The following is a 26,970-nucleotide window of genomic DNA, read 5'->3' as shown; positions in this document are numbered from 1 at the left end:
TTTATATACTGGGCCTGACATTCCATGGTATGGAATACCCCTTTGGCTAGTTCAGGTCAGCTGCCCTGGCGGTGTCTCCTCCCAGCTCCTTGCACACCTGCTTGCTGGCAGAGCATGGGAAACTGAAAAACCTTGATTTAAGATAAGTGCTACTTAGCAACAACTAAAACATCAGCGTGTTATCAACATCATTCTCACACTAAATCCAAAACACAGCACTCTACCAGCTACTAAGAAGAAAATTAACTCTATCCCAGCCAAAACCAGGACAATTATCTATTTCCACTTACATCTATTTAGACATATACATATTAACATATATATCTATTTACACATATATTATCTCTATTTACACTTTTATAGAGTATCTATTTACACTTATATATCTATTTACACTTATTATATAGAATATCTATTTAGACTATATATGTTTAGACATTGACACTTAAATATCTTTTTAGACTTACATATTTTGACACTCAAATCTCTTTAGACTTCTCTATTTACACACATATTTACACATATCTATTTAGACTGATATTTAGTTATATCTATTTAGACTTAGATATCTATTTACTTATATATAATCTCTAGATTACATATAATATCTATTTAGACTTACTATGTAACACATAGTAAGTGTAGATAGCTCTATTCAGACTTTTTCTATTTTAAATTCTTTCATATATAAAACATATAATCTTTTTTGCATTTTAAAGTCCTTTATTTTTTAATTTATATATACGAGTTATTTTTGTATTTTAAAACCCTATATATCTCTATTGAGAATTTTTTATATTCTAAAATCCTTTACATAATATAGTAGATACAGGTTTTTATTTTAAAATCCTTTTATAGATACATATAATGAATATTATTTTTCAATATATATAAAAATGAGAGATTTTTCTCTATTTCAACACCTCACACCCATATTTACAGTTTTTAATATTTTTAATTCCCCCCCATGAATTTTCAGGATTTTGGGGCTGACACCCCCCTTTTTGGGAGGACCCCCCATGACCCCCCCCCATACCCCACTCACCTGCTCCTCCACCACATCATTGCCCCCCCACGGTGACACTGGGGTGCCCCAAATGATGTCGTCACCCCCCCCCCAGACCTCTCCAAACCCCACCTTTTTATTCACCCCAAAAAAAGGCACAAAATGAGGGAAACAGCCCCAACCAGCAGCTCGTTACTTTAATAATGCCATTTACATATGTACACAACCCCTCCCAAAAAGGGGGGGGCTCTGCTAGAAAAATAAAGGGGGGTGGCCCCCCAAACGTTTGCAGCCCCCCCAGCCCTGGTCCCACAGGCTGGCAGCTGCCCCACAGGGGGGGTGCGGGGGGGAGCGTGCCAGAAGATGGTGCCACGTCTCTCGCTCAGGCTCTGCTCTGCGATGTTCCCCCTCTGTTCCCGTGCTGGGACTGGCTTCCCAGGGCAACAAACGTCCCCAGGCCCTGTTGGCCCCAGTGGGATGGGGAGGAGGAAAAAAATAAAAAGAAAAGGTAAGCTCTTGGGTTGAGATAAGAAGAGTTTAATAACTAAAGTAAAATAAAATACACTACTAAGAATAATATAATAATGGTAATGAAAAAGAATATAACAAAAAAAAAGAAATAACACCCAAGAAAAGACAAGTGATGCACAATGCAATTGCTCACCACCTGCTGACCGAGCAGCGATCCACCCCTCCCAGCCAACTCCCCCCTGTTTATATACTGGACATGATGTTCTATGGTATGGAATACCCCTTTGGCTAGTTCCCATCAGCTGTCCTGGCCACGCTCCCTCCCAGCTCCTTGCACACCTGCTTGCTGGCAGAGCATGGGAAACTGAAAAATCCTTGGCTTAAGAGAAGCGCTACTTAGCAACAACTAAAACATCAGCGTGTTATCAACATCATTCTCACACTAAATCCAAAACACAGCACTCTACCAGCTACTAAGAAGAAAATTAACTCTATCCCAGCCGAAACCAGGATATTGTGTTACGTAGTTAGGATGGACATCTGGCCAGCTGCACTGTCCAAGAGAGAGGCTACTGAACTGCCAGGGAAGCGCACCATTGAAAGCAAGACAGAAATAAAGTACTTCAGAGCACTCCGTCAAAATATCAGTGAAAAAATCCCGTAACATTCAGTTGCCTCACTTTTTAAAGATTTAGAACAAATACCTAACTGCATAAGTACACCTAATAATCATATGCTATAGCTATTTGGCAGTTACTGTTTAAACAATGCAAGTCAATTTAAAAGTTATACAATTTAACTTTTTTTTTTAAGGTTTCATTTATGATAGAAAAACCAGTGAGATAAAAGATCCCTCATATGGTTTTACTTTGGGGGGGAATCAAATCCCCAGTGCTGCAATACATAAGGCTACCAAAAAGGACTGGCAGATTTGCTAATGCTCTTGGCTGTACTGAAGCACATAGAGGAACATGTTTTTATGGTATCTCAACTGTTACAACTGAAAACCCAAAGACCAGCGATGCCATCAACTCTAGGAAGACGTGCTGTACTTGGGTCTTTGGAAGGAAATTGACTTTTTTTTTTTTTTTTTTTTTTTTTTTTTAAAGAGAGTGAAAAGTCTTGTTGCTGACAACTTCTACTGCCAAGTACATCATCTCGGAAGATCCACTCTGATGGGAAGTTCATAAAATGAAACTTCTTTGAATGAGAAAGATTTCCATTTTGGAAAATCTCTTTCCAACTGAAGTCAAAATTACACACTCTAGGATAAGGAAAAAGGACATTATTGAAGCAATAACTCACCAAAAACACATCAGGACTCACTGTCACTAGTCCCAAGGCTGCTAACGCTTCTTGGGAAAGCCTGGAAAACACGTGGAAGCGACGCCGATTTGTCCATGTCTCTTGTTTGACCTTGATTGCTTTTAGTACAGATGCTAGTATCTCAGTAAGGTTTTCGAATACTACTATAAGATATTTTAAAAACTTATTTACTGAAAAAGCATAAAGCTTTTATCACAAAACAAAGTCTGTTTCTTCTGAACATCTTAACTCTTACAAACAGTTTCTTTCCTCTTTTATTACAAAATTATTTTCACAGTATCATGTAATAGTAAGCGCACAGAAACAGAAGATTATGCTTTCAGGAAGAGAGAATAAATGGAGGGGAGTAAGCTTTGCATAGGTGTTAACATGCTCCAGAACAGACCTTATTTTTAGTATTTGTGTTAAAATACTTCAGGTAAAAAATACAGAAGGACAGTTGGCACATTCTTAATGTTAACTTTAAAGTCCATACTACAAGTACCTTAGGAAAAATGCAGACACACATCATAGACATACCTTGTACTTGCAGACCACTATGGATTCTTTCCATCTGTCTGGTACTTTCATGGCAGAAGAAAGGGCGACCACGGTGAAGTGGTGGGAGTTGACATCCAGCTGAGAGGGGAAAAAAACCTTTAGCATAAAGCTGGGTAGGAATCTAAAGCTTCCTTTTTTTGTGAAGGTTTGTGAAGACAGTACAACCGAGTGGAGGAAAACATATTCTGCATCATCTTTGGTATAGTTGTTGATACAGGCCACTAGAGCTTTTGCATTTTTTAGACAACCGTGCCTTTTTTTGACTCATTGGCAGCTTTAGTTTCTCTAGAACTCACTTTCCTAGATACATGCAGATGACAGACACAGATATCTACATACATTTTCTCAAGCCTAAGTATAGTCAAGATTTCCTCACCCTATATGTCCCAAGTTGAACATTTTTGTTAAAGAGTACAGCAACACATCTGCCTTGTGAACTGCCCCGTTGCAAAAAAGGAATTATTTTTTCCCAGGCTGTTTCTCCAAACAGTCAAGATCTTTTAAAACTGCAGTTGTGCCACCCAACCTGCTTAGGGTCACTCCCAGCTTTTGACCGTCCTTAGATTTAACAGGCACATGCTCTACTCCACCTTCCAACAGCAAAAGTACATAACGCTCTCAGACCGAGAGCACAACCCTACGGATGTCCACACACACCTTGCTGTTTTGATGAAGAGCCACTGAGCATCCCTGCAAGCACAGCTGCACGCACCAGATTAGTTTCACCTACACTGTGAGTTACTGATCTCAGTGAATGTAGTTTCTGAAGCTTTAAACTGAAAACCGTATCTTGACACTTTGCCACAGCAGAAATGATCCATAACTAGAACTCCACAAAAATGCAGTAACACAAATTGCAAACCCACAGCAGCCACAGCTTCAGAAATATTTAGACCAGGAACATGGGAGAAAAATAAAACAGCTTCATCTCATGCACAGGAAAGCAGCAGACAGAGAAAAGGGTCAGCATTCATAGCCCTTACAGAAAACAGGCATTTTCTTTCCATTCCTAAAACCATCTACACTACTATGGCAATATTGAGAGTAGGGAACAACAGCCCTGCCACTGGACATGCTATTGACTGATGTATTTACGTAGCAGAACACACAGGGAGGGACATGTTTTTCCACACACAACCCTGAATTTCCTGAAAATTTATGTTTACCAAAACTGCCATTTGGAACATATTGCCAAACTGCTCTCACGAGGACAGTCCGTAAGAGCAGGCACTGCCTTCCCTGCCAAAGGAAACAGGGCTTCTCCTCTTGGGAGGCAGAAATATCTTGGATCTTGCGTTCATCACCTTGGTTGATCAACATTTTCTCTTGTCTTTAACATGGGCTCACAGCTGTGGTAGTTCATCCGTAAAATAAAAGAGGAGGGAAGTGCTATACTTGTCCCTTTTCAAGTTACAGATGACATCTGTTCTCCTTCACGCAGGATGAGACAACTGGAGCAGCTGAAGCAAAGCCGAGCACCGCAGAGCTGCAGGCTCTGCAGGGCCAGCACAGACGACGACCTCTGTGCGACAGAAGGCAGACGGGAGTAGCTAAGAGAGTGACTGGCAGCGATTTACGTTACCTCTGTGTAGGTGTCCTGGGTTACGATGGGGCCTACGAACAGCATGTTTGTTCCTGTACTTTAACCCACTGCCTAGCTCGTGCTTTTTAATGACTGTTTCTCCAGTCCCCTGTCCTGGCTCTTATCCACAGGGTTCCCTTTCTTCTTTTGAAACACATAACCCTGATACAAGAACTGCTAAATTCAGTTAAAGTAATTATGCAACAGTTTTTAATATCCTCTTACTCTTTGTTTGTTTGAAACCCTTGAAAGCAATGCTAGTTTGAAGGCATCAGTTAGTCATGCGTTACAGGCAGGGTTAACATTTGGATAAGGTGTCTCTGTCCCCATTCAGCTGGAATATTTTGTTCTCCATGATCCTTCTCTTGAGCCTTCATATACCTAACCCCATATCTCCTCTACTTGTTTTCCAGCACACTGATTAGGGGTCAATGACATGAGGCATCTCCCATGGGTTATGTGGGGCCATGCAGGGCCAGGCTGTGCACTCCAGGAGCTCTGACCAACCCGTTTCTCTCCCCTTTTGCAGGTACAGAGGAGACGCTGCCTTGCCCATGCCCTCTCACAGTGGGGCTGCCCCAGGAGAGCTGGGGGGAAGAGGCCAAGCTCCCCGCTCACAGAAAGACGACCTGCCTCCCTGCTGCTCCAGGCTGGGAAGAGCTCCTTGTTGGCGACAGCCCCGCCTGCACCTGCCTCGGAGTACGGATCTGGCCGATGGACAACCCGGGTGATGGATGCTCTGGCTCCCAGTAATTTCAGCTCCAGCCAGGAGACATTCCTGCTCATAGATGCCCCTTCCTGTTACAGCTGCAGGTAATCTCAGCTCTGGCTAATGGAGGCTATGGAGAGCAGACGCTCCTCCATTTACCATGCTGGGAGTGCAGCCCTGGCTTGTTACAGCTCCAGCTAATGGACACTCCAGCTGTATGGCAGCTCCAGCTTCTTACAGCTCCCGCTGATGGACGCTCCAGCCTGTTACTGCCCTAGGTAATTTCAGTTCCCGCTTCTTACAGCTCCGGCTCCTGCATGAGACGCTCAATTCAGGTTCAAGTAACTTCAGGTCCAGCTCGTTGAAGGTCCAGCTCTTCATGGCAGTGAGATGCTCCTGCTGATGGACGCTCCAGTTCGTTTCACTCCGGCTTGTTTCAATTTCAGCTCCAAGATGCTTCAAACAGCTCTGGCTGATGGATGCTCCAGCTTGTTTCAATTTCAGCTCCAGCTTCATACAGCTCTGGCTGATAAATGCTCCAAGTTGTTCCAGCTCCAGCTTATACACACTTTGACTGCCAGATGCTCCCTCTTGTTATAAGCCAATTAAAGCTCCAGCTAATTGCAGCAATCTGGGCTTTTGGCAAGGTTGTAAATCAATCACTGTCATAACTTGTATATGAATATCAACTGTCATAATTGTATGTTGTCTAAATATTGAATAATTACTTAATAACCATTCCAGTGGTTGTATACACCTTGAATAAAGAGTTAGGTGCTTTTCACATGTCCATCTCAGACGGTGCATGCCGGCCTCCCAAACTTAGGGGACCAACGCAACTGGACCCCCACCAAGCACCCTGCCCACCCCCCTCCCTCCTCACCCAGCCCCCTCCCACCAATCCCCTCTGTCTCCCACCTGCCCACCCAAAATCCCCCCCCGAGCCTCTGTTTTGGGGGCTGAAAACAGCCAACAGCCTCCATTTCCAAGTCCCAAAAACGCAGCACTTACTTTTTTGAGTCGCAGAAACACAGGACTTAGCCTGCATTTTCAAGCACTGAAAACACATGACTCAGTCTTTTTCTGAGCTTCAGAAAGGCAGCGCTCACCCTCTGGTTTTGAGCCCCAAAAATGCAGCAGTTAGTCTCCATCTCTCAGCCTGAAAAACAAAGGACTGACTTTCTTTCTGAACCCCAAAAATGCAGGACTTAGTCTTTTTATGAGCTTCAGAAAGAAATCACTCAGCCTCTCTTTTCAAGATCTGAAAACACAGCACTTAGCTATTTTTTGAGTCCCAAAACACATGGGACTTAGCCTCCATTTTCAAGTGCTGAAAATACAGCATATAATCAGTTTTTTAAGACCTTCAGAACCACAGCGTGTAGCCTCTGGTTTGGACCCCCCAAACAACCCACTGAGCTTGTTTCAAGCCCAGAAAACACTGCACTTAAACTGTTACTCAGGGCTCAGAAAGAGAAACCTCTCAAACCCACCCCTGCATGAAATGTTTGGTGGACAGGGACAAGGGCAAGGAAGAAGAACCACCTCCTAACCCTGTGCCTTTGAGACCCTACAGGGAAGTGCTTGGGAACTGGGGCTAGGGGCAAGCCTCACAGGAGGCACAGCCCTGGTGCTGCGGGGCAGGTCAGCAGTATCACTGGGCTCTGGCCATTCAGGCTTTATTTCTCTTGTGCCACCAGCGACTTTCACCGCACACCCCCTACGAGCCAGGGTCAGCATATGATTTACCCCTTCCTCCTGAAGCCGTGTCCAAAGTATCTGGGGAACAGTGCCTGGCTCAGCAGGACAAGTTTTTAAGCCTCCAGCAGCTTGCCCCAGCCTCAACCCATGGGACGAGGTCTGCAGATCAACGAAGAAGCTGCAGCAGGGCCAGACTCTCACTCAAGTCTCTAGCACAAGCTGGGGACATCAGGTCTTGCAAAGGGGGAAGAACACAGACAGTACATGTTAACTGCACATGCTGCTTATCAGAACCATGCTCAGCCTTGAAGAGGAGCTTCAAAGGCCAATACCAGATTCTGACCCAAAGCCTGCAATGCCTATCAACCACACAATTCATTACCTCAAGTCTGACTAGGCAGCTATGCTCAGGACTGGGGGGAGGCACAGGGCTCCCCCTCTGCTCACCCAAGCTACAGCAAACACCCCAGCTATGCTAGGAACAGGGCTGTACTCAAAGACACCACTCTTCCCCAGCTGAGCCAGGCAGCAACAGCACCACTGCAGCCCATTTAGGCTCAGCTCCCAGCTGTGTCCTTTAGGTAACAGCCACAAGGGCTCACCTTTCAGGTTATACCTTGTGTTTTTTCCCCGCCAGTTTCCTTCTGGTCTCTAGTGCTGGGGTCCACAGAAGAGCAGCATCTGGCCAAGGTGCTAGTCCCACCACACCTGAGCATGCTACCAGGCCTGTCTGGGGCAGGGGGCAGTTGTTCTTTGCAGAAGGAAGGGTCCAGCGCGTGCTCGGATGTGATTACCTGCCATCAGCCACCTTCCACCTCCGACACACCAGTGCTGACATCTGAGTTGATCCAGGCCACGACAGAAGTGACACTGGCCACAAAACCAGAGGCCTCCTGTCCACCCTGAAAGTAAAACAGCATGTCTTTAGTAAGCGTGGCACAGGCGAAGCTCACTCCCCCCCCCTCCCAGGGCTCCCCCTCTCAGAGAACATGGGTTTCACTCCAGTGCAGCACAGCCATGACCATGCAGCGCTCTCTGACGGGCACCACGCACCGGCTACGACTCTGGGGTGGCCCTGGAGCAACACCTCCTTGTTCTCTGGCTAGCGAGTGAGCAAGACTCTCTGCTTGGGAACTAACATCTCCACAGCTCGAGAGACAGCCCAGACCAAGCCCCTGCTTCCCTGCAGTGCAAGTGCACGGGCCGAGATGGGCAGAAACGAGGAGGTTTACTCACAGAGGACCAGCGCAGGCAGAGGCCCGGAGCTCGGGCACTCCGGCACCTGGCGGCACCAGGCACGGCCGCGGGAAACCCGCCCAGGGTCCCCGGCAGGACCCGCGGCCGGGTTCTGCCAGCCCGGAAGAGCCTCCCTGGGCCCGGAACCGACCCCTGCTCCCCGCGGGACCCAGCCCCGGCTGCTCACCCGGGCGCGGAGGCGGCCCCGGCGTCCCGGGAAGCCTCGAGCCGAGGCGGAGGCACCGGCGGAGCGGGAGGGAGCGGGGCAGCCCCGCGGCGCCCGCTGCCCTGGGAAAAGGAGCCTCTGGCGCGGCGCGACTCGGCGCGACTGTGCTCCCCGCGGGCCAGGAGGCCCCCGCTGAGCTCCACCACGCTCTCCGCCGCACCCCGCCGATGAATAGCCGCCACCACGGCCTACTGGCACCAGGCCCGGCCCGGTGGTTTTTACCGGAGGGCGGGACCGCCTCGCCCATGGGCACAGCCCCGGCGCCGGCGCAGCATGGCGGGGTCCGGCCCCGCCCGCCCAGGGCTCCTGGGGCGGGGGCGGCGGCGGCGGCCGGGGCGCGGGTGTTGGAGCGGCGGCGTTTCCTTTTCGTCCTCCGCTGCCTCGCAGCCGCCTTTTGTCAGCTGCTCCCGAAACCCGCCAGCGCCACCGGGGCGCTCCGGCGTGTGGGAGCGGGGCCCAGGCCGCGCCGGGCCCGGCGAGGGCGGGGAGCGGCGGCAGAGAGACCCGCCCCGCGCCTCTCGCAGCTCCGTGTGACATCTGTCACTCGCTCAGCTCAAGTTTGGGCTCGGGGGAGTTGACCTCCAGCCTGCTTCTCTCCGGGAAAAGGCAGCGAGGAGAGCTGGGCCCTGCCAGCGAGCGCTCGGCCAGCGGGAAAGCAGCGAGGGAAAAGGCAGCGCAGTCTACGAGCCGGCTGAGCCAGGGCCTCTCCCTCTGGGCTCGCTGACCACAGAGCCCGGCCTGTTCCCCAACGCATGCCGCGTGTCGGCGCGGTGCGAGGGATTCAGCTGTCCCTTTGATGTTGCTGATTAACGGTACTTGTAGCTGCTGGTTACAGCGAGACGCCAGCTAACAGCAACAGAGAAAGGCTGTGGGAGACAGGAGATGAGGTGGGAGAAAGGGGACAAGGGAAAAAATGGGAAGAAAATGGCATGAAAGGGCAGAAAAGCAGTCAGGAGCAGTACTGAATGGGCAACAGAATGGAGTGCTTCAGTATTCAACAAAACACTGAAAGATTATCTGCTAAAAGATGCTGGCACTATTGGCATCGCGACACACGCACAAACTAGAAGCAAGCAGTACGGGCCCACGACAGACAGAGGGAAGGTGGCTGAGGTGGAGAACTCTAGAAAAAAGTAAGACCCCCAAAAAATGAAGTGTAATGTCCGAACAGGGTACACAGCTGTGACTGGTACCCCCAGCTCCTGACCCCTGGTATTATGGTTAGCATAACTAACGCCATTTCATAAGATAAATGGCCGTTCTCTGCAGCCGAGCTGGTCACGTATCAGTCCCCTTTCCCCTTCTCGTCAGGAGGCCCTGGAGGTCCCGTGCACTGGGCGGATACGTCTGCTTCCCCTCCCCATTAGCTCAGGGTCTCTGGGCGCCAGGCTGACTCCCCTCCTCACCGGCCTTGCAGGTCCCAGGCACCAGCCAAGAGGGCTGCTCTGCACACATAGCACCGTCTATAAAACCAGGCAGGTTTTGGTCCTGAGCAGGACTTGGGCCAGACCTACTGCTGGAGGGCAAAACCCGTGTTGCCCTGGTGGCCAGGGATGCCTCTGGCAGCATCTGCTTTCTCTGAGGACAGAGCAAGGGACTCCTATTCTTTTACATGTTTTTGAGTCCAGGTGATGATTGCTATGTTGATACAGCAAGCCAGATATTAAGATTTGGCCCGATCCACAGAGGGTCCGAGTGATTAGAAACCATAAGCTAAGTGGTGCTATGAAATATAAAATTGTGGTGCACTGATTCTGTTTGTAGAAATCCTGTGCTACTCTGATCATAAAGTTCTATGCTATGCTATAATAAAATTTTGTTTAAAAAAAATAAAGCTTTAATGGTAACTACAGCTTAGTGCCGTCATCATTCTGCCAAGGTCCTTGAAAGAACCTGGCTGGCCTCATAGCATCAGGTGATAAAAGCTGTCAACTAAAATTTCCATCCAGTCATAAGTGGAACCCTTAGGGACAACAGTTCCTTATTACAGTATCCATCCCCTTTCTCAAGGCGCTCTGGTTCAGAGTTACATCTTTTCCCATATGAAAGAGAGAATCCCTGTTGTTATAGGAGAGCTTTACTCCTAGCGTGCACCGGCATTAGTCTCATTCTAGAAATTACTCAGTCCTACAATTTATATGCAAGAACTAGAGATGGTTCCTGGGAGCAGAAAGTGTTTTCCTGTGTCAGCAAAATCCCTGGCAGAGCCACAATGAGAGATCACTGTACAAGTCACGACGAACAACTCGGCTTTTGTGGCTCCTACTCGTACACAAAGACTCAGAAACACACGCTCCATGATGTGGTTTTGCTGGAAAGACACGGTTTAATCTTGTCCACAGAGGCTGGGGTGTTATACGACACGTTGGGAACAACCTGCTCTGTTGGCGAAGCAGAGGTCCACCCCAGATCCTGAAAGCTCTCACAGGTGCCAGCCCCGGGGCAGGGGCGGTTTGGGTGTTGGCGTCAGCTATGGGGAAGGATCTCAGGATGTTTGGGGCCCTGGGGTAGGATTTGGGATGTTTGGAAGTGGGCACCAGAGACCCTGAGCCAGGGTTGGGGTGTTTCAGGGCCCTGAGGGCAGGCTTAGAGGTCTCCAGGGGCACTCAGGTAGGGTCTGGTGGCCCGTCAGAGTTTTGGGGCAGTGTTTGCTGGCTCTGGGGCAGGGTTTGGGGTAGCTGGGGGCCACGAGGACACTGTAGAGCCACAGCAAACGGCAAGGAGAACTCCAGTGCATGCGAGGCTTATGGGAGGCCAAGCAGGTTGCAGGAGCATCTATGAGGGCCTTGCCATTTACCCTAGCTGAATCAAAAGGCATTTCTGTTAATTGAGAATAAGACGCCATCAAGGGCTGACTTGTGCTCATCCTACTAGGATGGGGCTAGAGCATTCTGGGAGGGTGGGAGGCATGGGTCCCTGAGGGTGCTGCATGGCCACAGGGAGGTCCCCGGGGCGGGGGGCCTGCAGTCATATCAGGAGGTCCACACCTCTACCCTGGCTGTGTCATGTCATCTGTTGTGTTTCCTCACACCATGGCCATCCCCACAGGCACGAGAAAAGGCCAGGACTGACTCGCAGAGGAGGTGGCAGACCTCTGGCGTCTCAGCGGTTTCCCGGGTGCCGGTGCAGCCTTAACCACGCTCACCGATAGCGGTGCCCGCTGCCGCAGCACTGTGCCTGGGGCCCAGCTGCCTGCTCGTGGCTGCTGCCTGCATTCAGGAGTTCACACAACGCCTGTGGGGACAAATGACTTTTTACTTAGACGTGAGTTACAAAGGCAAATTTTACCAGGAAAGATGACACACTTTGTACTTTTAACTACTCTCATGGTAAATACAGTGGTGTAATGGAGAAGCAAAGCTAAATCGCCAGTAAATGATAAAATACATATAATTAAGTGCTGAGATTGGATCTTTTAATAGAGCTTTTCCTTTTAAAAACACCTCCACAGTTCCATACTGTTGCTCAGCTAAAATGAGTAGACTCTTTCCCATTTTTAAGATTGTTTTCAAAGAACCGATTTGTTGGTTTTTTGTTGTTGTTAGGTTCCCCCCCCCCCCCCCCCCCCATTTTTGCCAAAACCTGTTTTTTTTCAATAGGTGTAGGCAACAAGGGAATTATTGTAAATCACATAGTCAGGATGCTTTCCCCATGGGTACTACACAGGCCTCTAACACCTCATCACCTGTGAATCCCAGCTGGGTTATAGCTGAAATTTATTTGGCAGACATTGAAAAGTATTAAAAGTATTCATTTAAAAAAAAAAAAAAAGAAAGAGAAAGGGGGGGATGATCAATCCCTGTGGCTTGAGAGCTTGCAGAGTACAGCTGCATTTTCCTAACAATCATTTTATAATGTTCTACCATTGCTCTCATTATCCCCAAATCACAGGAATTCATTTTTTAAGTCCTTCTACGATACAGCAAATTCAGAGGCAGGAAAAAACCCAACCAAAACAAAAACCCAACCAAAACAAAACAAAAACCACACAAAAAAACCCCAAGGCAAGACCTTTATCCCATTTCAGACCTCTTCGTCAGATTTCAGTGGAAATCCAGTTCTGAGGTATCTCTGTTTCAGATGATCTGGACCATAAAGATCTTTCTTGGGTTTGGTAAGTTATTTTTGTTATTGGGTTGGACCACACATGCACCAACATTAAAATATGTTTAAATACAGTCTACACACCAGCAGGTTGAAATAAATATTTGCTTCCGAGAGGACTGCAGAAACATCCTCAGGGATGTAGCCATTTCAAATACTACGAGTGTCTTTCATGAGAAAAAAAGATCTAAGCTGAAATAACTAGCTCAGTGTAGATTAGAGATAAAGCAGTTTAATTGAACTCAGTAATCTGAACGAACAACACAAGTGACCTATGAATAACTTGAAATTTGCAATGAAGAGGTTTGTCCCTTTTTTTTTTTTTAAATAAAAATGTTACGAAAAAAATTGGGGGGAGAGCTGGAGCAACCGATGAATTTAAAGGTCAGATTTTTTTTTTTTTAAAGAGTCTCTATATTTGTATTGGATATAGCAGAACAGCCAGCACCACCACCATGGTGAAAAAAAAAAAAAACAAACAACCAAAACCAAAGTAGTAAAAGAAATGGGAACTTGAGTATAGCTAGAAAAATTTAACTTTTTAAAAGCTAACCTATTTAAGATAGTCTTCTTCCTTTGACAAGTCTGCAGGTAGAGCCTAACGTTTATTGCATCAGATACAGATATATAGAACATTGCTCTAAACTGGAAAAAAATTATTTTTACATTTCAAATGCTTTGCAAGGAATGTTAAAAGTTAACATGTCTCAAGAAATTTTTCAAGTTTCCCTCCCCTTCCACAAAAGGCTTCTTTTCATGTGTAAGCACTAGTAAATACATTCCACAGTCACTCTATTTAAGGGGCCATCTGTGAATTAATTCAGTGTGATAAACAGAAACAAATCAAGAAAAATGAGACACTAAAGCTGTTCTATGTGGCTATAGTACATAATAACGAGCAACCATTTATGACACTTACTGATTCCCCAGACCGTAGTAGTTCTACCTTGGGAATTGGCTGCTGCCACCACCACCGCAAGCTCGCAAACAAATGGGTAATACCTTGACCATTTTTTATTTTGGTTATTGCTGTTAGAGAATAATTGGAGTCCGAATACAATCTGCAACCCTTTTTTGCTTTCAGGGAGAGGCAAACCGACCGCCGTACAGTGCCGGCTTTCTCTTTGCACAGGCAACAAGAATTCAAGCCTCACAAAGCACACAATTAGGCAAATAAAGCATCCAGATGCCCTAAGTATACTCTAATATTAGTTTAATCCCCAGCGCCATGAAAAATACATTCTAAATTAACTGCTTTTCAGGGGACCTTCAAAGTTGAAGATAAAGATCATAAATAAACAAGAAACCAACTCCCTCAAGACTCAATCAGGGTTGTCAATTCGCAAGAGGTTCTTAGTCCCCTTCATGATACAATCGATACATTTTAGCACAGCATGGGCATATAGTGATACATAGCTATGTCATTAAAAGTTGTATGTGCAGGTTTCTATTCATCTCCCCTTTCACAGACTTGCTGGCAGAGGTCGGTTACTTCCCATAAAATTTCTTATTCAGAAGAAAGATCAGAAGGTTGACATTCACTTTTGCTCTGTCGAACAACTTCATGACCGCAACGCCTTCATACTGCAGCTGCAAAAGATCCTGTCAAAGAGAATACCTTTATGAGCGAGGAGTCCTCAAGAGCTTATAGAGAATATACAAGACCCTGTGGTAGTAGGTTTTTGAGGAATATCTATCACAAAGTACGTGGCATAAAACAGAAAAACAAGAGACTCGTTAAAAATCCGCTTGTACTGCATGAAAAATAAAATTGCTCTAAGGCATTTAAGATCTTAATTTTGTAACCTGCGTTTATTAAAAAAAAAATTACAAAAGAGGGCAGAAACAGAAGACCATTCTAAGAAAGCCAAATTTCAGATCTAGCCATCTCCAGGCTTTTCAATTGCACAGTAGCCACAAAGTTGTTGTAACATTTAGAAAGGGTCTCCTATGTGCCTAATTATATTACGTACCCATGAAACATTACAACATTCCACAGTGTCACTTTCCAAAAATGTTAGTTGCCACAGGTCACAGTGAGGTGGTTTAGAGCACTGCCATCTAGGGCAGAGAAAGAAATGGCATCTCTGTTAGGACTATGTACGTGATGCCAATTGAGTCTCTTGGGCGTCTATGTAGGCAGTATTTCTAGTTACACTTTGCTCTTGTCAGCGATGCACCTGACAGAGCAATAGCACTCCCTGCACTGATTTATCTCAGCAATGAATTCCTTTCAGCAAGCCCACTCTCGAACAATACATATTGGAGAAGACATTCAGGTAGTGCTACTGCAGGGAAACGTTGTGTGCGTTCCGAAATCCGAGTCTGGCTCCTGCAGCTGTGCAGCCTGGGTGACCCTGGAGTAAACAATCATAAAGCTATTTCTGCTGCTTTCTGTAAAAATTTTGGCAATGTCAATGCAAGTCTTTTTAACTGATGCCACTGTTAATGCTATACTTGGATGATCAACGGAAGTTCCCTCATTGCTGCCCTCTCAGAACATCTGCTTTCTCTGCAAAGCAGTGCTACAAAGGCATAGTGGTAGAGCAACACGTGTCCCTGAGGAGCGAGTGACCTTGGGTAGCCCCATGAACCAAGAAGTTCGTGACCACCTCTGACGGATTAGGAACGGAAGGAACTAGGGGAGTCCTCAGAGCACATGAACGGCATGCGCAAGGCAGCTGTCCTCCCAGCAGCCAGTTAGGTGGCACGGCTTTATCGCAAGGCAAGGTGCTCCTGCACACAGTCTGTTTCGAGACCCCTGAGGCAACCATGATTAACAAACCTAACGACACCCAAGTTGGGTGGGGAGCGGGCAGGGACAGAAGTGGAAGAAGGGGACACAGACAGCAGGCATAACAGTACTGGCGTGGGAGGAAGAGCGGGGAACCATTGGGGAAAAGGTCAGTCACTATGCCTGTTCTGGTAGCCTGGCCTCAGTAAAGGCTGAGGACTCCTAAGAACTGTATGGCTAAATAAACTGGTAAGTGTAGGGTGGCAGAAAGAATACCAACACGTGACGACTGGCTGAAGCTGCCACTCCCAAGCCCAGCTGACCGCTGCCACAGACTCCTGGTCTCTCTGCTGTAGCAGGAAGCTGTTGAAAATGCATGCGTTTGTTTTGTGTGTGTACATGTAAGTGTAACTAAGAACACAGACTGACATCAGGCTTTCATTAGTAAAGAAACAAAAGTAGCCTGAATCTCCCATTTGCGTTCCATCTGTTTCACCTGCAAAAAATGAGTTGGTTTTGAGAGCATTTTTCAGACTCTTCAGGCAGAAAACATGTCATTATTATTTTGATGAAGAGTCTGGCAAGCGGAACTTATATGCCACTATTAAATAGGACAGTTCTTACCTGATAATGTAACATAAAGGTTTCCATCTGTACCCCCATGAATTTTGCTTTTACTTCAAAATCTCCTACTTCTTCTGTTGGACTGATTTCAAATATCACGTTTTTAAACCTATGAAATTTGAGAAATGAAAAACCACAGTTCATTACTGAACATGTAATTCCTACTGAAACATGGAGAGAATATATGAAATGAAATCTGAAGATAAATTTCTAAGAATTCTATTCTTAACTCTTTATTTTATATCCCCATTTAGAAGGAGATCGTAAAAGCCAACCAGACTCAATACAACAATGAATGGAAGCCTAACAGATTCTGTGTCCACTAGATCACACCTTCACATAAGCGCAGTAGGAAATATGGTAATTTAGCCCATGCAGTCTTAACAGTCTACTTTAGTGCTGCACATCCACATCTCATTTAGTGCACAAAGTACAAAACAGGATCCAAGGTTGAAAAAAATTTCTAGTAACAGGCAGCTTCTCTATGGTCCACTGAAGATATACCAAGTTCTCAAGGCTAGCAAACTGCAGCTGGACAAACTCAAGCTAGCGTTAAGCTGATTTTTCAACAGTGAGAGCTATTAACCATAGTAGCAATTCTCCCGAGGAGGTACCCTTCCATGACTGGGGGGGTGACAGGGAAGGGGCGGGTGGGAAGAGGATGTCATGTTTAAATCCCGTTACACTTCTCAATCAAAGACCTGCTGTGCTTCAACCAGGAAAAAAAGAGAACTGAAAAGTGATCACTATGCAAGATTTCTTGACCCTAGGGATGCCAGCCTAGATTGCCAAAACAATTTCTTCAGCTTTAATAGCGAAGTCTACCAACAATGCTAAATTCCAAGAACAAAACCGCAAGACAATCTGTCACTATCTCAAACAAATCTCAGAGCTTCTGTTCCTCAATTGCCAGCACCTAGACTAGTTAGAAGAGAGAGACAAGAATTCAACATACCCGTTTTCTTCTTCCTCTTAGAAGGTTATTTAGCTCTAAAGAGTTTTAAAAAGATACTCACTGGTTACCTTGCAGGTCCTCAATCTCTAAAAGCACTCCCTTCTCATGAAGTCGAGCTGCTGTATATTTTAGAGAAATCTTTTTACTGTTTTTGCCTTTCATCTCCCGAGGTTTCTTAGAGACTCTGAAGAAAAAAAAAAAAAAAAAAACACAACAAAAAACCAAGATGATCAGTCAAACGAGTAAAGATATTTCAGACAGCAAACATTTAATCCTATTTGGATGAGGGGACAGAACCAGTATAGCTAATCAACTGTGACTAACACAGCTGATAGATGATGTATTTCTACTAGTGAGTTTATCTATAAAGCATTTGTAGCTCAGATCAGATCTTTGATTTTCTACTATTTACCAATAACTCTTACGCTACAGGAGAAGAAAAAAAGACGAACAACAAAAAACCCCTCAAAACATAACCACATGGTAATTCACAGAAAGCAGTAGCATCTATCATTAGGCAAAAGGGGAGAATGCCGAGATTACTCAACAACTTTCTTGCCTCAGTTTTCACTAGCAGTTGCTCTTCCCACATCTCACTGGGGAGGAAGACACATTTCTTTTTTCAGGAAAATCTGAATTGTCTTGCACTACAACAACTGACTCTATTCAGGATAAAAAGAGGACAATTCATGATCAATGCCTTCCGTGTAGGGAACTATGTTATTTTCATTCTCCACTCCTAGAAAGGATGACAGGACAGACTGTCTGAGCAGCATGTGCATTATCTGGGCAACCTGCTTCATTCCCACTGGACTCTCTACAATCCCCTCTCCCAGAGGGACCAAAATTCTTTCAAGTATGTCTTTTTGTCGCCATTCGGGGCACTGCCCTCTCCCTGTATTTTCCCACCACTGCTGAGACCCTTTCCCCAGAACTATCGCTGCAGCGAAGAGCTTGGCCAAGGAGCTTTGAGCAGATGGCATTATGATTCTTCTTAGCAACAACCTACACGTGCTTTCTGTAAGAAGCACCTCTAGGGCCACGGCATGGTTCTGAGATACTTACTTGCCCTTGCTGGCCAGGTTATCCAAGCAGGTTTTGATGTAGCTTTTGTAATAATCCACTTGTTCCCCATAGAAAGTAGCTTTGGAGTTCAAGGCACTGTACGTCTGCTGCAGCTTCACCAGCTCCGCCTTTCTTCTCTGACGGTATCTACGCTGATTTCGGATATCCTACACCGCAGAGAAAGACAGGCAGAGTCTTAACAGTCATTCGAGCTCTCCAGTTGCTCAAGCCCAGAGCACAGAGTATTTGAAACACACTGTTTGATTTTGCTTAGTCTTGCTTCATGCTACAAGCTGGAGCCCTTAGTTGCACTTGCCCCAGTTTAAGCGTCACCACTTCCTCTCTGTGTTGACTACTTTTGGAACTAACTAACTCTACACAGCAGTTCATCTGAACCTTTTGTTGCTTTCTCAAACTTCAATGCTGTCCTAGTTGCAATGACTAGAGTGGGCACCGACAGTACATGATCTAAAGGCAGGCAGCAATTTTTGCACCTCTGGGTAGGAAAGGTATCTTACAGATCAAGCCCTATAATCATAGCAGTGCACAGACTTCCTTATCTTTCTTAGTCAGCCAGCCATCTTTAAGCATACATTACCTTAATACCTGAACTAAAAGTATCATGTGTTCAAGTCGACTTCTATTTTCATTTTTGAAACATATTAACGACAGTATGATTAATTCTAATTGGATCCCTAAAGGCGATTATTTATTCATTTTACATACATAACATTTTGCAAATAGTTTTTTGGTAAACTTGTGATATAAAATACATTGTCACCGTAGCAATGTACAACAGTATTAGAGCACTTTTGCAAGTTTTTCTCAGCTTCCTCCTTTATCGTTTCGGTATTCTTGAATGGGTACACTGAAATAAAAATAATGGTTATGATGTCTAAGTTATGGGCAAAACTTCCTCGTGTGAATAAGTTTGTAGAGGCGCTACTTAAATTAGTGAAAAGGAGCAGAAAAAGATCACACATCAGGACTTCCCCTCCAAGCTATAACGCTTTTCCTTAAAGTGCCTGAGATTCTGGCAACACAGTCATTTGAGAAAACACAAATGTCCTATAAAAATAAAGGACTTCCCAAATGTCAAGAGGTGGAGACACTGTGGCAAAAGGTAGGCTTTGTGTCTGTAAATTAGCTACTACAAAACTTACTCCTCCTGGAAACTCATGCCAGTTTCACAACACTGCAAACTGCGGGAAAACTCCACTATGATTACTAGGAAACCACCGACTGGCATACCTTTGCAATGTCATTGATTAGTTCCTGGTATTTATTTTTTGCATTCACTGTCCCCAGTTCTGTCAACTTCTTCAGGCCTGTCTTGATTTTATCTTTTTTTTCTTGAAGATTTAAGTTGCCATCTTCCTTTACGGACACAGATTTTTTCATCTTATCAGGAGTTTTAGCATCACGAATGGCCCGTTTCTGCATAGCTCTTTGATGCTCCGCTTCCTAGAAAAAGAAAACAAAAGATTACAAGTTCATAAACAGATGAATTTTAAGGTGACAAAGAACCAGAAACAGATTGTCTGACCTCTGGCATAACATAGGATAAAGAGTTTTGCTTGGTCACTCCCATACTGACTCCAATGAATCCACATGTGATGAACACATTCCACGTATGGGAACCAGCAGAAGCCTACCTGCCATTTAAAACGGTCTTCTATAGTTTCTAGCAACTACCAGAGGAGTAAGATTCACACATACAATTTATTTCCATTATATTCCCTTCTTACTATAGTTACACACTGCTCCAACATCAGTGGGGGCAGCTTCACTGCAATACATAAATGCAGATTCCCAAGTATACCCACATATATCTAGATAGATGACAATTTCCTAGTCTAAAAAGAATGCAGGTAAACAACTTCGTACTTGCTCTGAGGTAGCTGGAGTTTCCAAGATTTCAGTCAGTGTCTCCCCTGGTTGGAAGCGGATTACATCAACAATTAAACGTTTTGTGCTGCAAAGAAATCAAGAATAGGAGAAAAAACTTTAAACTGAAAGACCTTCACTACTGTTCTATTCTGCAATAATAGCAACGTTACTGATTTACCTAAAGTCAGATTATCACTGGATGTGTGCTTAGGTAGTCATAGGCTAGACCAGACCAGAACCCTGAGAAGCACGTTACTTTTTTAATAGTGTGTTATCAGAAACTGGTTCCCTGAAAGATTCATCTACGTAGTACACAGGATTTGTTCCCCAGTACCCCCTCAAACAGCAAGGACGTTATCCCATATATTCCAAGGCAGCCCCAGTACTGCCATGTGGACCACAGAAGCTGCAATTCCAAGGTGAAAGGTAAAGCAGGTAGCAGCAACAGCAAGCTTGTGCAGCCATAAAACGTCTATAATATTATCCATCCATAAGTGCACTTCAGCGCTTTGTAACAGGTATCAAAAAACTCCACAGGACTATTTTCTTATGTGTACAGTAACTGAGGCAAAGCAGATCCCTGACTCCAATCTGGTGATAGACAGGGTCGTTTCTAGACCTCAGCTGTGATTTAATCGCAGCCACTACCCACTCTGAGGCCATTCTGTCCTTGAGCCACACGATGAAACCAAACAGCACCTTCAGTACTTCGCAGTCAGGCTGGAATTATTTCTGGCATCACACAAAGTGCATCAGATGCACACCTTCCTCATGATCCACAACATAGATGACTACCAGCACAACTGGTAAGTCTTTACTTTTTAAAAATCAACGCCACCTTCTTCTGGCAGGTAGGTAAATACTGATGTATCTTTTGAGAAGCCCAGTTAATTTAAAGTTATTTTTGGAGACAAGATTTTCTTCTGGGAGATCACTGGTCCATCTAGACCAAGTGTAAGCTGACCCAAAGAATTCTCAGTTAAACTATCTAGCATCTGAGCGGGAATGCATCAGAGCGGGTAAATATGCATCTGAATGTCAGGTAGCTGATCTATACATCTCAGCAACAGGGATTTGCTTAAAACTGGCCAAGAGTCAATATTAGTACTAAGTCCTCCGGAATAAAGAGTCCGGCAATAATGAAATCCCTGACAGTCCATTGCTCTCTTTCCATTAGGCTAATAACAAGCCTATTTCCCAAAAAAGCTGTTAGTCTTCATCTACTAAGAGTCAGGTTTGGGGGACAGCGAGTGCAGAGAGAAGGGGACCGCGTCATAAACCAAAAGAGGGGTTCAGCAACAGCAAAAATATCCTAAGGAGGTATTTCCCACAGACAGGGGAAAGCTACAGGGAGAGTATCGTAAGCTACCATCGTCTCCCACTTCGCTAACAGGATACAGACACAATCCGCTCAAAGGCTGTGTAAAGAAACTAATTCTTCAGGAGCTAGCAAACTTAGCAACACAGCGTTATTCACATATACTAGACATTTAATTACCCTTAAAATTTCCATGTGTCACACGTATTCTATTGAAAACATTTGCATGGGGCATTATATAGGCAACACAAATATCGATTCATCTAAATTTTACATTAACGGACTTGAGAGTTAAAACTCAATTGTGATGAACACTACAGATTATTTAAGATGATCTTTACAAATTATTCACATGCAGGCAAATCCAACTGCTGCTGTCACACTCGCTCACATCTAGAAAATTTTCTTTTCTGGTAGTTTTCCCCTCCAGAACCATCCAAGATAGACTTTTAAAGAATGACAAATTCAACAGTGACAAAGAACAGGAAAAAAATGTAACTGCAGCAGCATTGAAAGGACATGGCTATAAGCTCAGCGTATTTGGAGTAACAGTCCCACGTCTGTTTAAATTACACTTCAGTTCTCTTATTTTCACATGCAGATTAACTGTGAAAATTCAGGTTCCTTATTCTCTTGAGAAACACACCGGGTAGTTACCCCTTACTTACTTCAACAGAATTGTCCTCGCATCCATCTCCGCATTCTCATCACCAGGAACGTCAAATTTATTAGTAAGCGTGAGAGAAACCTCAGTCTTTGCTAGCATTTCCCTGTTGGGGTCATTAACATTGCCAGACCCTTCCCCTGCCAAGCAGAAAGAGTTTATAGATTAAATCATATTCTTTATGTTCTTGACTGCTAGAACTTTGTAATTTTTCCCTACCTAACAGACCACAGAAAAACTACACTGTTTCCTATGCTGTTGAAAGGACACTTCAAAAGCCAAAAACAGCTTTTAAAAACATCAGCTTGAATGTGTTACAGACTTTTTCTTCACAAAAACTGAGAGAATGCACCAGCCAGAAGGGCACCACAAAAATAACTAGTTCGTATGCCTTAAAGATGTATGTGTATTCCACACTGTATCTCAGCATCTCACTCTACTGAGAAGAGTACCTCGCCTGCCAAAAATACTTTATAAATAAAAATATGACCATGCCTCTATGTCTGTATCCTCACTAGAATGAATTCTCCAAGCTAAGAGTGAAGCCCTTGTTGGGAAATTGAGCTTGTAACCTACTATTAAACAAAGTAAGCTATCCTGTCAAAAGGAAATTTTCTTGCTCTAACTGTGTCTGAACTTTCATCAGAACAGTTGTTAGGATGCTTCACCTCCCGTCTCCCTTTTTTAAAGGGCCGCTGTCATGGTTTAACCCCAGCCAGCAGCTAAGCACCACACAGCCGCTCCCTCACTCCTCCCCCCTCCCAGTGGGATGGGGAGGAGAACTGGGGGGGGGGGGAAGGTAAAACTCATGAGTTGAGATAAGAACAGTTTAATAACTAAAGTATTAACAATAATAATAATAAAAATAATTTAAATGAAAAGGAACATAACAAAAAAAAAGAAAAAACCAAAATAAAACTCAAGGGAAAAAACCCCAGGGATGCACAATGCAATTGCTCACCACCCGCTGACCACCTGCTGAATGAGCAGCGATCTGCCCCTCCCGGCCAACTCCCCCCTGTTTATATATTGGGCATGACGCTCCATGGTATGGAACACCCCTTTGGCTAGTTCCCGTCAGCTGTCCTGGCCACGCTCCCTCCCAGCTCCTTGCACACTTGCTTGCTGGCAGAGCATGGGAAACTGAAAATCCTGAACTTAAGATAAGTGCTGCTTAGCAACAACTAAACCATCAGCGTGTTATCAACAGTATTCTCACACTAAATCCAAAACAGAGCACTGTACCAGCTACTAAAAAGAAAGTTAACTCGATCCCAGCCGAAATAAGGACAGCTGCAGAAAGATTAAACTCTGACCTATTAACCACATCAATACAATGCACGCAGAGGAAATGAAATGGAGAAGGAGGGTAAGTTTTGTTAAACCCAAGGTCTAGGTTCGCTCAGATAACACTTCTTACGTTCTGTTCTTTGTCAGTGCTCAGAAGAAAACGTGCTAGCAGTTGTCCCTTTAAAAGTTTCGAACATTTCTCATCAAGCAACTTCAAGATAGGCATTTTGCTGTCAAAGCATCCTCTCAAAAAACTGTGTTCTTCCCCCTCCCCCCCCGATTTCACACTTCAAATACCTGCAACATAGAAACCAAGGAAGGAGAGCAGATTGTGCAACTTTCCAGTGTTTGTTATATCCTGAAGCTGTGAACCATGGCTCAGGTTTTTAGAACACTTTCACAGATTAGTAAAGTCAGTTCCTTCCTCCCCCAGCCAGAAGAAAGAGGATAAAATTCTTAACGTATAGAAAAAACTCTCAAGGAGGGAAAAAAGTTATTCGTCCATATGCCAAAGATCCCTATGGGGACATATGTCATTTAATACACTTATTATGGCACTCTGAAAGGAATGCATACAGATCTCCAGAACAGAGGACAGATCTTTGCAAACAAACTGGGACGGGGACACACACAGAGAAATGGCTCCAGCTTAATGGAACGAAGAAAACATGTCAAAATACCATCTGCCTTCTACAAACTTCTGGAGTGGAGTGGAGTGAGGTGAGGGGGGTGGGGAGGAGAAGAGAAAGAAGCCCTGTTTTTTCAGGGTAACAAATTCTGCAGAGAGAATACACCAGAATAAATCTGCTGGTGCTTTTTAGAGCGCATCCTCCCAAACGACCTGTGATGATTCCTTAGGTAGTTTCTTTACTGCACCTCAGATCATTTAAGGTAATATCACATATTTCTTAAGTACAATAAACTAGACCACCTATTAAGGACTCAATTGTAGGAACCTCTCCGAGATCATCCAGCAGCTCATGAATTGGATCATTGTGCTCAGGAGCAATTGCATCTTGATGGTCTAAGAGCAACTAGATGAACAGAAAGAACATTTATGTTGTTAATTGTACATCCTTTTCTAGACAGTAAAATTACATTACTTTGAGCTGGTATCTTTTAGAAAAAGATCTTATTTCACTGAACTCCAAAGCAGCAATATCAACATTCAAAGCTGTGCCATTATCACATACTCAAATACTTTCAAAAGAAAATCAGAGAAGCCACAAGCAAATTACTTAATTCTATAAACTGACAAGCTCTTGCACACTATAATCAAAAGACAACTTTCAGCCTTGTCTTCCATAACTTTGCGTTTCAGCCAGAAGCAGCATTTTCTTTGTAAGTACTGCTTATAAGGAGCAACTGTGACCAATGTATACTTACAGTGTGTGTATTGATGATTTCACCAATAGAAATATAAATAACTGGTTTAGTGAGAGTCACCAAGTCAGAATATTCATCAATATTAAATTTATCCTGCAATTCAGGAACCTCACAGGCAGCCTGAAAAAAACGTCTTTAGAAAAAAGGAGAAAAGAAGAATCAGTATGACTCGGAGTCACGTGATGCATCAAGAGCATTAACTCCCCATGACAATCCCAAGCGTAGTCTCTCTTCTTTAAACTATGGTACATTATGGCATACTACAGTTTGTCAGCTTCAGTTTAACACATCAGAAGTAACCTAGTAAATTCATTTATTGATATTGGCCATGTTGACATTGGCTCATTTTCAGCATTCACAGGACTGGTCTATGGCTCCGGTGACCTTGTTCACACATCCTCCTGCCTCCACTGCAGTAACATCCCTTGCTCCCAGCAGTCTCTGGTTTTCTTTCTTCCAAAACACGAGAGGTATAAGATGACGATACTTGAACAAAAGCTTACTTCAACTATATGAACAGCTAAATGCCAACCTGCTTTATTCCTGAGCACCACTGGGTTTTCACATGGAGCCAGGGTTCATGTGGGACAGAAGAATGTATGTCCATTCTCATTGTCCACGTCCAAAGTATCACAATAAACATGTGCAAAAGCAACCTTTATTCTGGAAACTCCTAAGTCAAAATACTTGACTTCGCAATCTCATTAACATACAATGTATCGTTCATAAATTCCAGGTACACATTTTATCTGCCATTGTCACTGATGCTTATGGCAGTCTGGAGTGCGATCTCTTATTTTCAACAGATCGCATATTTGACAGAGATAGAATTTACCTTATTTAAATTTTTTTATTATTATCCCTTTTTATTTGCAATGTTATCCTCTGCCAAACTTCCCAACTTAATTAGCTAAGGTCTTCTACCTGAATTTCTGGTATGACTGTGATAGGTATTCATTAATGATGCTTAGGTGCGCGTTGTCTCCCATGAACATCTTATTGGATGCGGCATGCTGCAACATCTTTGCAATGGAACCGAGGTTTCTGCGTTGATCCGTGGTCAGCTGACCTCCAGCTGAAAGATCAATGATGTCAAACGCATCTGGGGCGACAATGGCTGGATTCATGTAGCGGTAATAGAGTAAGTTGCCAACAATCTGGGAAAAGTTGAGCAGAGAAGAAACGCGTCAAGAAACAATGGTATAGGACCCAACTGAATTTTATTGAAACTACTCTGACTGTGCTTTGATAAATTATTTTCTTGTAAGCCAGAGGCTCCTTCCAAGATAAAGGTTCTGCTGTGCTGCTGTATACAAGCACATACTATCCCAAAGAATCTACAGTGGGGGGGGTGGAAAAAAAATTTAAAAAAAAAAAAATCATTAGGACGCAATAGGATGGTCAACACAAAGAGGGAAGACTGAGCACTACTAGTCACAGGACACTACAGCAGCAGCAGATATTCCTATGCATAAAGATTTAAAACTTTAACTTATAAAAATGTACGGACAGGAGATACTACAAGTTACCAACGGACTACTCATACAAGCATGAGACAATCTATCAGGAGAATTAAACGTAACTGAGTTAGTCTAACAGAGGGCAGAATGATCATGGTATAGAGGAACCCGGTAATGCAGTTTCAATATGGAACAAGAGCTAATTCTTAGAGAAGTGTGCAGAATTGGCTGCCATCTCTGACAAAGCAAAAATGGTGAGGAAGCATGGCACACCAAGGAGCTAAACCGAGGAAACTACTTTCCATTCCTTCTCCAAAGCCCTCTTCTCTTTCAGAATAATTCTTCAATAAGCCAGCAACATTTTCAGGCGCAAACCCCCAGTCAGTGAGAGTAACTGAGAAATCATTTAATCCAGAGGTAAGAAAATCAGAAGTACAGAAGACGAATGGCATTTGATGCTTCAAAAACCAATTTACCTAGTCAAATGTGAGCAGCAATAAACTTCAAGGAACCGAAAATAAAGACGTCACATTATCCATATGCTCACAAATATACTTCTAACCTGTATTTGATATTTTGCCAAAAGTAGTTCCAGCAATGAAAAGGAATTAACCCAACATGCTGATGTAAAGCGATAGTTCTCACATCGCATGCTCTAGTATTTTCTGGTGGTTCACAGAAAT

The 26,970-nt window shown here is 44.3% G+C and overlaps 1 protein-coding gene and 1 long non-coding RNA gene across 3 annotated transcripts in view; both read right to left on the bottom strand.

Annotated features, from left to right (window-relative positions):
• Positions 1-1,188: 1,188 nt before the first annotated feature.
• LOC127020784 (uncharacterized) lies at positions 1,189-8,886 on the bottom strand. 2 transcript variants are annotated; one of them, XR_007767108.1, is made up of 6 exons: positions 8,759-8,886; positions 7,952-8,237; positions 6,646-6,793; positions 3,323-3,421; positions 2,783-2,843; positions 1,189-1,466 (listed from the first exon to the last, which is right to left on the bottom strand). It is a non-coding gene; the product is annotated as an uncharacterized LOC127020784 (long non-coding RNA). The 2 variants fall into 2 exon arrangements; XR_007767107.1 differs by having other exon boundaries at positions 8,130-8,237.
• A 4,601-nt stretch (positions 8,887-13,487) lies between these two features.
• IQGAP1 (IQ motif containing GTPase activating protein 1) overlaps positions 13,488-26,970 on the bottom strand; it is a 76,208-nt gene continuing 62,725 nt past the window's right edge. Inside the window, exons 29-38 of the mRNA XM_050903706.1 lie at positions 25,752-25,984; positions 24,828-24,960; positions 24,373-24,475; positions 22,156-22,291; positions 20,167-20,254; positions 19,531-19,743; positions 18,280-18,446; positions 17,276-17,398; positions 16,260-16,368; positions 13,488-14,503 (exon numbers count right to left, since the gene is read on the bottom strand). Coding sequence (XP_050759663.1) covers positions 14,390-14,503; positions 16,260-16,368; positions 17,276-17,398; positions 18,280-18,446; positions 19,531-19,743; positions 20,167-20,254; positions 22,156-22,291; positions 24,373-24,475; positions 24,828-24,960; positions 25,752-25,984 — 1,419 coding nt within the window. The 3' untranslated portion in view covers positions 13,488-14,389. The remainder of the gene's footprint in view (positions 14,504-16,259; positions 16,369-17,275; positions 17,399-18,279; positions 18,447-19,530; positions 19,744-20,166; positions 20,255-22,155; positions 22,292-24,372; positions 24,476-24,827; positions 24,961-25,751; positions 25,985-26,970) is intronic.

The sequence above is a fragment of the Gymnogyps californianus genome, chromosome 11 (genome assembly GCF_018139145.2).
Source record: "Gymnogyps californianus isolate 813 chromosome 11, ASM1813914v2, whole genome shotgun sequence".
Classification (NCBI taxonomy): Eukaryota; Metazoa; Chordata; class Aves; order Accipitriformes; family Cathartidae; genus Gymnogyps; species Gymnogyps californianus.
This window is presented reverse-complemented; position numbering and strand designations above follow the sequence as displayed.